The 14,255-nt window shown below is 33.3% G+C and overlaps 1 protein-coding gene across 1 annotated transcript in view; it reads right to left on the bottom strand.

Moving 5' to 3' along the window:
- Window positions 1–14,255, bottom strand: part of MYRFL (myelin regulatory factor like) — a 109,043-nt gene that overhangs the window by 69,312 nt on the left and 25,476 nt on the right. The window contains exon 2 of the mRNA XM_064491531.1: window positions 8,298–8,388. Coding sequence (XP_064347601.1) covers window positions 8,298–8,388 — 91 coding nt within the window. The remainder of the gene's footprint in view (window positions 1–8,297; window positions 8,389–14,255) is intronic.

Here is a 14,255-nt window from a genome sequence, read left to right as displayed (position 1 = left end):
ATTCTTTTCCATTATGGTGTATTATAGAATATTGAATATAGTTCCCTGTGCTATACAGCAGGACCTTGTTGTTTATTTTATATATAGTAGTTTGTATTTGCTAATCCCAAACTCCTAGTTTATCTGTCCCCCACCCCCTGTGGTAACTATAAGTCTGTTTTCTATGTCTGTGAGTCTGTTTCTGTTTCATAAATAAATTCACTTGTGTTGTATTTCAGATTCCACATGTAAGTGATATATGGTATTTGTCTTTCTCTTTTTGACTGACTTCACTTAGTATGATGATCTCTAGGTCCATCCATGTTGCTGCAAATGGCATTACTTTATTCTTTTTTATGGCTGAGTAGTATTCCATTGTGTGTGTGTGTGTGTGTGTGTGTGTGTGTGTGTGTGTGTGTGTACACCACATCTTCTTTATCCATTCATCTGTTGATGGACATTCAGGCTGCTTCTATGTATTGGCTATTGTAAATAGTGCTGCTATAAGCATTGTGGGTGCATGTATCTTTTCAAGTAGAGTTTTCTGTGGATATATGCCCAGGAGTGGGGTCGCTGAATCTATTTTTAGTTTTTAGTTTTTTAAGGAACTTCCATACTGTTCTCCATAGTGGCTACACCAATTTACCTACCCACCAACAGTGTAAAAGGGTTCCCTTTTCTCCACACCCTCTTCAGCATTTGTTATTTGTAGACTTTTTATTGATGACCATTCTGACCAGTGTGAGGTGGTACCTCATTGTAGTTTCAATTTGCGTCGCTGTAATAATTAACGATGTTGACCATCTTTTCATGTGCCTATTGGCCATCCAGATGTCTTCTTTGGAGAAATGTCTATTTAGGTCTTCTGCCCATTTTTTGATTGGGTTGTTTGTTTTTTTGTTGTTGAGTTGTATGAGTTGTTTGTATATTTTGGAAATTAAGAGCTTGTCAGTTGCATCCTTTGCAAATATTTTCTCCCAGTCTGTAGGTTGTCTTTTCATTTTACTTATCATTTCCTTTGTGGTGCAAAAGCTTATAAGTTTGATTAGGTCCCATTTGTTTATTTTTGCTTTTATTTCTTTTGCCTTGGGAGACTGACCTAAGAAAAACATTGAATTATGTCGGAGAATAGTTTGCCTATGTTCTCTTCTAGGAGTTTGATGTCATGTTTTATATTTAAGTCTCTAAACCACTTTGAGTTTATTTTTGTGTATTGTATGAGGGTGTGTTATAACTTCATTGATTTTCATGCCACTGTCCAGCTTTCCCAGCACCACATGTTGAAGAGACTATCGTTTCTCCATTGTATATTCTTGCCTTTTTTGTTGACAATTAATTGGCCATAGGTGTGTGGGTTTATTCCTAGGCACTCTATTCTGTTCCATTAATGTTTCTTTTTTTTGCCAAGACCATACTCTTTTGATTACTGTAGCTTTGTAGAATTGTCTGAGGTCTTGGAGGGTTATGCCTCCAGCTTTGTTCTTTTTCTTCAATATTGCTTTGGCAATTCTGGGTCTTTTGTGATTCCATATAAATTTTAGGATTATTTGTTCTCGTTCTGTGAAAAATGTCATGGATAATTTAATAGGGATCGCATTAAACATGTAGATTTCTTTGGGTGGTATGACCATTTTAACAATAATAATTCTTCCAATCGAAGATCATGATTCCCATTTCTTTCCATTTCTTCCCATTATCATTTCTTCCCATTTCTTTGAATCATATTCAATTTCCTTTATCAATGTTTCATAGTTCTCAGCATATAAGTCTTTTACCTCTTTGGTCAGGTTTATTCCTAACTATTTCATTTTTTGATGCAGTCTAAAAAGGGCTTGTCTTTTTACTTCCCCTTTCTGTTATTTCATTGTTAATGTAAAGAAATGCAACAGACTTCTGTATGTTAATGTTGTATCCTGCTACTTTGCTGAATCCGTTTATCAGTCTAGTAGTTTTCATGTGGAGTTGTTAGGGTTTTCTATATATCATATTATGTCATCTGCATATAATGACAATTTTACCTCTTCTCTTCCTGGTTTCTTAAATTGCTTAAAGTGTTGTCATTGACATTTTTTTTTAAAGGCACAATCCATGGGCAATATAGTAGAGGAGAAGTAACTCAGGGTTTGTAGTAAATTCATATTAGAATCCCAGCTCTGCTACTTATTAGCTGTGAGCCCAGGCAAGAAAAACTGCATCGCAGGGCTACGTCAGCAATGCAACTAACCTGCAAAAAAAGAGCCTTGTATTTAGAAACACCCAACACTTGAAGTATTTGAATAGGTTGTATATAGATGTAATGACCATTGAACCAGTCCAACAACTCCATGGTCATGGATGGGACCTGTTTCCACTTCTCAGATCTCTCTCTCTCTCTTAGATCTTTATTGCAGTTCCACTTAACTGCATGCACCTGAGCAGTTTTTATCAAGCAATGGCAGGTTATCTGATCATAAGACTTCCCTTTAACGGGCGTGAACTCTGACAATCTTTGCAAACTATGGTTCAGGATCCATTCTGAGTCACACCTTTTGGCAGATAATTTTAGACACATTTAACAAATTTCCTTGAGAGTTACATTCCTCTAAAATGTCTTCTAAAATATAAATAACTCTAAAAGCTGCATATAGAAGAAAAGGCAGGTGTTCTAGAGCCAGGCACATTGTAATCCCAGCTTTGCCACTTATTGACCTATGAAGAGTTACTTAACCTCCTCATACCTCAGCTTCCTCATCTGTAAAATATGGATAATACTGTGCCAATTTGGCACAGTTGTTAAGCGAATGAAAAGTGTGAAATCAAATATGTAATTAAATACATGAATATGTAAAGTGCAAAGAACAATACCTAACACTTGGTAAATGCTCAGCAATGTTAACTCCCTCTACTTCACTTACAAACCCCACCCATCCACCCCCAAATGTAGAAAGTGAATCTGACTGGGCAAACCATGTGGGAATCTCAATAGCAATCATCTGTGAAGAGACATTTCTAGTCTTGTAGGAAGGAAAATTATCATCCTGGAGACTAAAATCATATGACAGATTTCCGACCTCCCAGGTAGAAAGACAGCTCTTTGAATAAAACTTGTTCACTTTTCCCTACAAACAGCTAAAGTTCATTCTTCTAGTTATAAAAGTGATCCAGATAATTAAACAGAACCCCAATGGAACCAGCTCTACCTCCTATTTAGGAAAAGCCATGTAGGGGAAAGAAATCAGACAGCTTCTGGCAGGTTGTTTCCAGGCCAGAGATGGTAAGGATATATTCATTGTCCATCCTTCTTACAGGAATCATGGCAGCTGCGTGGATGGACTGAGAGGAATGTGAGTGCAGGCACAAGGGGAGTTGGTGTCTGGGTTAAACCAATGCAGTGCCTGGAGCAGAACAGCCAGCTCAGAGTGTGGGCTTAGATATGTGGGAATCCACCAGTGTGTGTGTGTGTGTGTGTGTGTGTGTGTGTGTTCGCGCGCGTGTGCGTGCATGTGTGCATATTTGACTAGTTTGAAAAATGTTGATCCTCCCTGCTTCCCACAGTCACTTTGGCAAGGATGTTTTTGTTGGCAAAGAGCAACAAAAGCCAGGTACCAGAAATATCTGCAAATAGATTTCACTGTTACAATTGGGATTTAGGTCTGGTTTCACTCTCTGTCATAGGGGAAAGGTGGAACGGCATTTACAGGAGTGTCAAAATGGGCTTAATAACAGAATGGAGATGACAGGGAAGGGTCAGTGAACTTAAAGACAAATCAACAGAAATTATCCAATATAAACAACTGAGAGAAAAAAAGATTTAAAAAATCAGGGACCTGTGTACAATGTCAGAGGTCTAACATTTGTTTCATTGGAGTCCTAGACAGAGGAAAGAAAGACATTAGTACAGAAACATAAATGTGAAGAAATAACAGTTAAAAACTTCCTAAATGTAGTGGAAAACATAAATTTACAGATTCAAAAAGTTGAGCAAATCCCACAAAGTATAATCTCAAAGAAAACCATGCCCATACCCAGCCACATTATAATAAAATTGCTGAGAGCCAAAGATGAAATAATATCTTACAAGCGGAGAAAAATGACATATTACATACAAGGGAACAATGATTTAAATAACTGCCTATTTCCCATTAGAAACCATGGAGGTCAGAAGACAGAAGACAGTGCTGAGACAAAAAGAACTTAACTGAGAACCCTAAATCCACAATCATTCTTGAGGACTTTACAGTCCCCACAGTAACAGATAAAAGAAGTAGACAAAAACCAGTAAGGCTATAGAAAACCTGAACAACAATGTCAACTAAATTGACCTAATTAGTATTTATAGAACATTTGACCCAACAACAGCAGAATGCACATTCATTTCAAGTGCACATGGAACATTCACCAAGATAGACCATATCTTGGGTCATAAAGCAAACCTTAACAAATTTAAAAGAATTAGAATTATATAATGTTCTCTGTCCATAATGGAATTAAACTAGGAATCAGTAACAGAAAAATATATGGAAAATTTCCAAATATTTGGAAATTAAACAACCCAATTCCAACAACCCATAAGTTAAAGTTCATGTCTCAAGAAAAATTAGGAGATATTTTGAGCTGAAGAAAAATTGAAATATAATATATCAAAAACTGAGGAAGGCAGCTAAAGCCATACAGAGAGGGAAATGTATGGTATTGAATGATTAAATTAGAAAACAAAGAATGGTCTCAAATCAAGAACTGAGCTTCCACCTCAAGAAACTAAAAACAGAAGAGTGAACTAAACGCAAAGTAAGAAGAAGGAAACAATGAGTAGAAATCAGTGAAACTGAAAACAAACACAATAGAGAAAATCAGTGAAACCAAGTCACTTATTTGAAAAGATCAACAAAACTGATAAATGTCTAAACAGACTGATCAAAAAGAGAGAGAAAAGAAATTACCAATACATGAAACAGATGAGAAAACATCAATACAGACTCCTCAGAGCCTGAAAAAAGGGTAGTAAATACTATGAACAGCTCTGTGCCCATAAGGTTGACAATGAAATAAATCAATTTCTTTGGGAAAAAATAAGCCACCAAAACTCATTCAAGCAAAAGGAGATAACATAAATAGTTCTGAATTTATTTGATGAATTTACTTCATATTTAAGGTCTTCCAACAAAGAAAGCTATAGGCACAGAAGCTTTCACTGGTTAATTCTATCAAACACTTAAGAAAAAAAATAAATCCAATTCCACACAATCTCACCCAGAGAATTTAAGAGGAGGAAACAGTTCCCAACTAATTTTAGAAGTCTATAATTATCCTGATACCAAAGCCAGAAATATATTACATAAGAAAAGAAAACTGGGGACATAGATGCAAAATCCTCAATGTAATTTTAGCAAATTGAATCCAGCAATACATAAAAATATAATACTTCAAAACTAACTGAGGTTTATCCAGGAATACAAGGTTGGTTCAATATTCAAAAATTGAGCAAAGTAATCTACCATATTAACGGCAGGGGAAACAAACATCTGATTGTATTAATAAATATAGAAATAACATTTGACAAAATTCAAAATACACTCATGATAACAATTGTCAGCAAACTAGGAGTAGAAGAGAATCTCCTTGAGCTAACCAAAGGCATTGTAAAAAGCTTATGGCTACAATATACTTAATAATAAAAAACTAAACAATTACCCTCTAAGATCAGAAACAAGGCAAGGATGTCTGATCTCTCTACTTCCTTACTCAACATTAAAGCCAAAGTCCTACCGAGGTCAATAAGGCAAGAAAAAGTATTCAAAGGCATGTAGTTTTGAAAGAAAGGCATATGACTATCCCAATTTGCAGAAGACATGATTGTCAAGATATAAAATTCTAAGAAATATACAAAAAAGCTCTTAATAAATGGTTTCATTAAGATTGCTGAGCCAAAGCCCAAAATTTAAAAATCAATAATAGTTCTATATATTGGCAATGAATAATTAGAATCTAAAATTTGAAAAAAAACCCCACTATTATTTACAATAACTCAAAGGAAACCATGAAATATTTAGGTATAGATCTAAACAAAATATATACAAGATTTTTATGATAAACCTATAAAACACTGATGAAAGAAAGCGAAGAAGGTCTAAATAAATGGAGAGACACACTATGTTCATGAATTGGAAGATCCAATTTTGTTAAGATGTCAGTTTTCCCCAAATGGATCTCTAAACTAAATAACAATCTTAATCTACATCCCAACAGGATTATACAGATATAAACAAGCTGGTTTTAATATTTTTGTGGTAAGTCAAAGGAACTAGAATAACTAAAACAATTTTGAAAAAGAAGACAAATTTGGAGAACTTACACTATATGGTTTTAAGACTTGTGATAAAGGTACAGTAATCAAGATAAGATAATATGGTACTGGCGAAATAGTAGATACATAGATTAATGGAATAGAATAAAGTGTCTAGGTAGATCCACACAAATACGGTCAACTGACTTCTTACAACAGTGTAAAGACGATTCGATGGAGAAAGGTTATTCAAGAAAGGATTCTGAAGTAACTGGACATCTACACACAAAGAAATTAATCTCAACCCATATCTCAAAGCTTAAAATTAACTCAAAATGGATCATAGACCTAAATATAAAACTGAAACTTTTAGAAGAAAACAGGAGAAAGTCTTTGGGAACTTAAATTAGGCAATATCTATATTTCTTAGATATAAAGCACAAACTACTTAAGAATGTTTTGATCTATTAGACATCATCAAAATTTAAAGTTTTGCTCTGGGAAAGACATTGTTAAGAGTATGAAACATAAGTTATAGACTGGGAGAAAGTATTCATGAATCCCATATCCAACAAAGATCTTATATCCAGAATATTTAAAAGAATTTTCTAAACTCAAAGATAAGAGAACACTTAATTTTTTTTTTAATGGGAAAGAAGTTTGAACAAACACTTGACCAAGGAAAATATATGAATGGCAAACAAGCATATGAAACGATGCTCAACATCATTCATTGATAGGAAGATGCAGATTAAAGCAAAATGAGATACCACTATAAATCTATTACAATGACTATAATAAAATATTTTAAAACTGACCATTCCGAGAACTGGTGATGAAGAGAAGCAATCGGCTGTCTCATACACTGTAGTGGTAATGCAAAATGTCATGGCCACTCTAGAAGCAATTTTTATAAAGTTAGGCTTCCACTTAACAATGTGACCCAGCAGACTTTATCCAAGACATTACCCTAGAGAAATTAAAACTCCTGATCACCCACAAAAAAAGCCTCTGTATGAAGATTTATGGAAGCTATTCATAATTACCCCAAACTGGAAATAATCAAAATTTCCTTGATTGTCTGGATAAACAAACTGTGTTACAATGATCCAAACGGGTTTTTCTCAGCAATAAAAAGGAATGAACAAAAATATTATGCTTAATGAGAGAAGCCAGTCTCATGATGCTATAGATCATCTGGCTTCATTTATGTGCCATTTCAGAAAAAGCAAAACTACAGGACAGAGAAAAGATCACTGGTCACCAGAGGTTAGAAATGTGTGGTGGGTTTGACCACAAAGTGGAAATGTAGGGGAAGTGTTTCAGATGAGGGAATTGCTGTGTGTGGTAATGGTGGTATTAGTTATATGACTCTAAGAATTTGTCAAAACTCACAAAACCACACACAATTAAAAAAATGAATCTTATTGTATGCATATTTTTAAAAAAGAAAGCTATCATGGCTATATTAATATCAGAAAATAAGATCAGAAATTAATGACATGGAAAAAACAATGATGAATATAATTTAACCAAAAGCTGGTTCTTTACAAGGTTAAGAAAACTGACAAACCTCTTGCCAGACTGATCAAAGGAAAAAAAAAGACATGAATTACTGATATCAAGAACAAAAGGATTCTCACCATAGATTCTACAAACATTAAAAAGATAATAAGGATATGTGATGAACAACTTTATGCTAGTAAATTCAACAGCTTAGATGGGAAGGACAAATACATTGAAAGACATAAACTGTCTAAGCTGATAACTACTCACTGATAACCTGAATAGCCCCATGTCTATTAAGGATATTGATTTGGAAGGTGAGGACCTTCTTGCAATAAAAACAAAACAAAACAAAAACTGAAAAACAAACAAAAAATTCCAGGTCTAGCTGACTTCACTGGTGAAATCTGCCAAAGATTTATAGAAGAAATAATACCAACTCTACTCAAGCTCTGCTGGAAAATAGAAAAAGAGAAAGCATTTCTCAGTGCATTTAATTATTTCATAATTTTTAAAACACCAAATGGAGAGCAGTGCTCTCATTACTTACAAGGACCCCAAGTCGAAATCATTGCCCAAGAATTCCTCCAGCAGACTTGTATCCAGGGTAGGGTTTCCCAGAGTGCCACTGGCCCCTTGAGCTGCAAAGGCAAATTGAAAATCTTGAGACTCACAAAGATTTCAGAATGGCTAATGGCTAAAAATATTGACATGCTTGCACACAAGAATTTCAAAGCAACTAAATGGCATAATGCATTTATTGAAGTGTGGCCTTCCTTCCATTCAAATATTTCCTCCAGAAATCTTTTTAGATGTCACCCACCTCTAGAAGCCTTCCCTGACTGTCCGAGGCAGGTTTAGGTGCCCCTGTTGGCACCCTGGGCTTTGCCTTATACATTATTATAATTCTTGCTGTTGTGTTTGTTTCTCTATCTAAAGTCTTCAAGGGCAGGTACTGTGTCTTTCTTATTGTATTCATAAGGATCCATGGTACAAAAAAGGCAGAAATTAACATTTATTGACTGGCTTGCTGGCTGGCTGGCTGGATGGATGGATGAATTGATTGGTTTGTTGGTTGGACAGATTATTTCCAGTTAAATTCAATAAGAAGTCTAATATCTTGCTTCACATTTTTGTTAGACTTCCCAAAATGTAACAATAGTTCTGTACTTTTTCTCGGTTTATAAAATGAAAATAAGCTTTTTGATTTCTTTATGATCATAATAAAGATGTTAGGATTTTAACAGAATATAAAATAGAAAAATATATTATAAAGAAGACAAAATCATCTTTCTTAGCAGATAACACGATTCTATGCCTAACAAACTTAAGAGAACCAAATGACAACAATTAGAAATGATCAGGAAAAATTCAATAAAGTAGATGGTTAAAATTAAATTTAAAAACTAATTATTTTCCTATATACAAAAATAACCAGTCAACTATTCAGATAAATATAATGGAAAAAAAGAAGATTCCATTCAAAAATAACAAGAAGTATAAGGTAGCTAAACATATGTTTAGGGACAATATATTTTTGTAAAAAGCTGAAAAACTCTAGGAAAGGTCAAGAAAAGAGATTTTTCAGAAATGGAAAGACCTTCATTGTTCTTAAACTGAAAGATTCAATAGATGTTATTTAGGATGTCTGCCAAACCCCACATCATCATTTTCTGAGTAATTTCCCCGTGTAAAATTAGTCTCCAGCAACCTTTGCAGGCACTTGAATCAGGGAGAACAAATCCATTGGTTGGCCAGCAACCAATGCAATTATTTCTCCCAAGAGTTTTGAAATATTAGACTTTAAAGCTGGTGGTTGAGATTAAGTCATGTCATGGCTAAGGCAGAGGATGAGAGTGGAAGTCTAAATATTTCTGCCAGGTGTTCACCCAGGTCCTTCTTGCTTTTTTACCCTTACTGAGGCTGGTTGTTCTTTTACTCCAATTACATGACCAAGTCTTGTTTATACCCAATAAACCCTTTTGAATTGGTTTGCGTGTTACCTGAAATCAAACAATCCTCAAGTAAAGTGTTTTGAATTTCTTCTGGAAGGATAAATACATAAAAATAACCAGGAAAATTTTGGAGAAGGGGGTAAATAAGTACTGAGAAACACACAAATGAACACATCAAAGGAACACAAATGAATCCAGGATATATCAAGAATTATATATATTATGTATTGCTATAAATATAAATATAAATGTATGTGTATACACACACACACACACACACACACACACACACACACACACACACACACACACTAAGCCTATCTTTTGACACTAGTGAGGAAAGATTAATTATTCACTAATGAATGTTGTGGGGAAAATTAGTTATACATTTGGGAGAAGAAAATCTGGGTCATTTCCCTGCTTCCACACTAAAATCGCAGAGAGAGCAGAGATTTCAACATAAATAAATGAAATCATAGAAAGAAAACATCGGTGACTACTCTTGTGATCTTGAAAAGAGGGTTTTTTCCAAGCATGGCATGAAAACCAAAAATTATGAAGAGAAAAAAATGTGATAAAATTTCACTTTACACATTTTTTGGAAGGGAAAGAATTTTTAACATTTTATTTTGAAATAATTTCTAACCTAAAGAGATGCTAGAAGAATACAAAGGAACTCACACACACCCTTCACTCATATTCATTAATTATTAACATGGTGCTATATTTGCCTTATTATTTTCTCTCGCTCCTCCACAGACACACACACACACTCAAACACATGTATACACACCCACTTATACAAACCATTCTGAACCATTTGAGAACAAGTTGCCTTTATCCCTAAATACTTCAGTATATATTCCTAGGTACAAAAATATTTTCTTCACAACCACAATTCAATTATCCCAATGTCAGGAAACTTAACATTGACATAGTTTTATTATACAATCTACATTCCATATTCAAATTTTGCCAATTGTCCCAATAATGTCATTTATAGCCTTTTTTTTTTTTCTGGTTTAGAATTTAATCCAGTGTAACAGAATGCATTGAGTTGTTATGTCTCTTTAGATTTTTCTGAAGGGTATAGGCTAATTGTTTTATAGAATATCCCTCAATTTTAGTGTGTCTAATATTTTCTCAAGACTAAAGTCAAGTTTTGTATGCTTGGCAAGAATATTACACAAATGATATTGTGTCCTTCTTAGTGCCTTATATCAAGAGGATCGTAACATCTCATTATTACTGAAGTTAATGTTCATCCCCGGGTTAAGGTACCATGTGCCAGCTTTCTTCACTATAAAGTTACTACTATTCTTTTTGTGACTTGCAGCAAGATACTTCGAGATTATGCAAATATTTTTTCCTCATTAAATTTCACCTAAATAGTTTTAGCATCCATTGATGATCATAAGCATTTTAATCCCATGAAAAAAGTTAAAAAGACAAACTGAGGAATATTTTTAATATACACGAAAAAGTAAATATCCATAACATCCAAAATTTTCTTTCAAATCAGTAAGGTAATAGCTACATCCCAAAAGAAGACAGTAAGACTTTAAAAGGAAGTTCATGAAATAAGAGCTCAAATTGGCTAGTAAATGCACAAATACGTTAAACTTTACTAAGAAACAGAATTTAAAATATGAGAAAAATATCTCTTTGCCTACCAAATTGGCATATATTCAAGGAATTAATAAAATCCACTGTTAATGATTATGAAAATAAGATGACTCTCTTATGGACTGCTGATAGAAGTATATATTAAATAATCTCTCTGAAAAATTTAGCATATGTTTCCAAAAAACTTAGTATGTATATACATTTTGATTCAGAAATTCTACTTAATACACTTACAATAATACACTTACTATAATAACAGAAGATTGAGAATATATGACTATTAATTGACATGGATTCAATGAAATACTATACAGCCATTTAATAAATTCAACGTTTCAAGAGAAAGTGGGTTGCACAATTGTATACCTACTCAATTTGTTTTCAAATATAAACACAACAGACAGGCAATTCCAAAATTTAAAAGTTCCAAGTATAAAGCTCCCATGACTCACTCTTGAAAATAACTCCTTGAAACTAAACAAACAAACAAAAATGTTATGGGGGGAGGGTTTAGCTCAGTGGCAGAGCACATGCTTAGCCTGCACGAGATTCTGGATTCAATCCCCAATACTTCCATCAAAATAAATAAATAACCTAATTACCTCCCCTACCAAAAATTTTTTTAAATAAACTAAAAAAAAAAAAAAAAAAAAAGAAAGAAAGAACTCCTTGACAGTGAAATTCAGCCAAACAAAAAATGATTCAAAAGAAAAACTCAGGAATATAGAAATTAAAGGGGGAAACAGCGATGAACAGTGAATTCAGATACATACAGGATTTAAACGGAATATCTGAGGCCATTACAGCCGCAGATCAAAATGTAAAAGTAATAAACCCAAAAAAAAGAAGAAATGTCAGCAACAACAATTGGAAGGTGGAGAGAGGAAAATGGGAAGAGATGGGATATCAATCACCTTATTATTCAAATCTCTGAGTCCATCTTCACTACCCTAAACCTGAACCACTTAGTAAAAAGATAACTAGCTCAACTTTGTAGTGACTTTTAAATCCCCTTTCTTAATCTTGGAAGAATCCTTTAGAACTGGTATCTCTAAGAGTAAAGAAACAATTATTTAAATTCTACAATCCCCTCAGCTTCCCTTAAACTTCTTCTTAACCTATTAAATTCAACCAAGTGAGTATTATATTAAATCGTGCATTGAGATAAGATCTATTTATTACAAAATTATTTCTATCATCTATCTAATTATCCATTCTTCCATCTGTAGATATTCACAGAGATGAAGAAATAATATTCCACCATTATTGACACTAGTTAAAGGGTAGGATTTAGAGTGATTTATCATTTTTAAAAAATCCTAATTATATACACTTTGGAAAAAGATTTTGTACAACTTTGCACCTTTCTGAATAAAATCATTTTCTAAAACAAGTAAGAAATCAAAATACTACAACAGATTCAAAAGTAAAGAGAAAGTCTAAACTGACCAATAGCCCTGGAGTGAATAGAGAAATTTTCCACTCATAACCATCACCTTATTCTTGCATAAAAGATAAAGGTCCCAATGGCATCATGGGTTATGCTTCTAAAGCTTTAACAACATGATAATTCCTCTGTCATTTTCACAGTTCTGGAACATAGAGAAAGAGGGAAAGCATCCAGATTCTGTTTATGAAGCCGGCATAAAACTGGTGCCAAAAGCCAGCAGAGATGAGATGTATAAAGAAAAACTATAGACTAATGTCATTTGTGAATATTATGCCAAAATCCTAAATAAAATGTTATCAAATAGAAATTAACATTTCTGTTAAAAGAGAAAAATTCATCAAGAAATAAAAGGATGATTCAGTACTAGAATTCATCTATCAAAAGTAAAATAGTATTTGACCTCAACTGATGCCAAAAAGGCACTTAACCTTCAATGCTGATTCCAAGAAATACATGCTTAAAATTACATATATTCATCCACATACATATAGACATATATCGCTCTCAAATACATATATGTGATAGAAAACTTACATTAAATAACAGTGTCATGGTCTATGGTTAAAAAAATTAGAACAAAACCCATGAATGTTAGAAATAAGTATTTTTGTTACCAGCTATTATATAGTAACAGTGTCAACACCCTTAAATTAATCTATAAATTTAAAACATCCAGAATAAAAAATTTTTAAACAGCAAAATGATTCTAAAGTGTATCTCAAAGAATAATAATGTAAAAATGCCCACGAAAATAAAAAACATAAAAATAAATAAAGGGTATTTAGCAACCATATATACAAAAGTAACATAAATTTCTCAATGAAGCGACAGACAGAACAGTCTTTAGAACAGAATAGAGTCCAGAAATGAACCCAATATAAATTACAGGGATTTAGTTTATGGTAAATGCATCAATTTCATGTCAGTGAAAACAAGATAGGTTATAAACTAAACTCTCACTTCTACATGAAAATGAATTCCTAGATATTTGAAGATTTTAAATTACCACAATATTACTAGAAGAAAACAGGGACGTATGTTTGTATATTTTGGAAGGCTGAGACGTCTAACCATGACACGGATACCAAAAAACATGCAGAAGAAGTCTCTAAATTTGGCCTCATAAAATCGAAATTTTTTAGGCTATGTAAAAAACAAGGTTGAAAGCAAGTACAAACTCTAAATTTTTGGATTAATGATTCTCAAGTCAAAATCTCTTTTCTTGGGCAGCTCTTGTTTGTTTCATTTATTATTTGTTTGTTTGTTTGTTTATATTGAAGTATAGTTGATTTACAATGTTATGTTAGTTACCTATATTCTTCTTTAGAAAAAGTTCATGAGGGAAAAATCAAAGTTGTCTTATTCATTGCTGTAACCTCATCACCTAGCCCTTTTCCTGACTCACAGCTGATATTCAAAACAGACATACTGGCAATGGAATACTACTCAGCCATAAAGAAGAATAAAATAATGCTAT

This window comes from Camelus dromedarius, chromosome 11 (assembly GCF_036321535.1).
Source record: "Camelus dromedarius isolate mCamDro1 chromosome 11, mCamDro1.pat, whole genome shotgun sequence".
NCBI classification, from domain to species: Eukaryota; Metazoa; Chordata; class Mammalia; order Artiodactyla; family Camelidae; genus Camelus; species Camelus dromedarius.
Note: the sequence above shows the minus strand (reverse complement) of the source record. Positions and strands in the feature narration are given on the sequence as shown.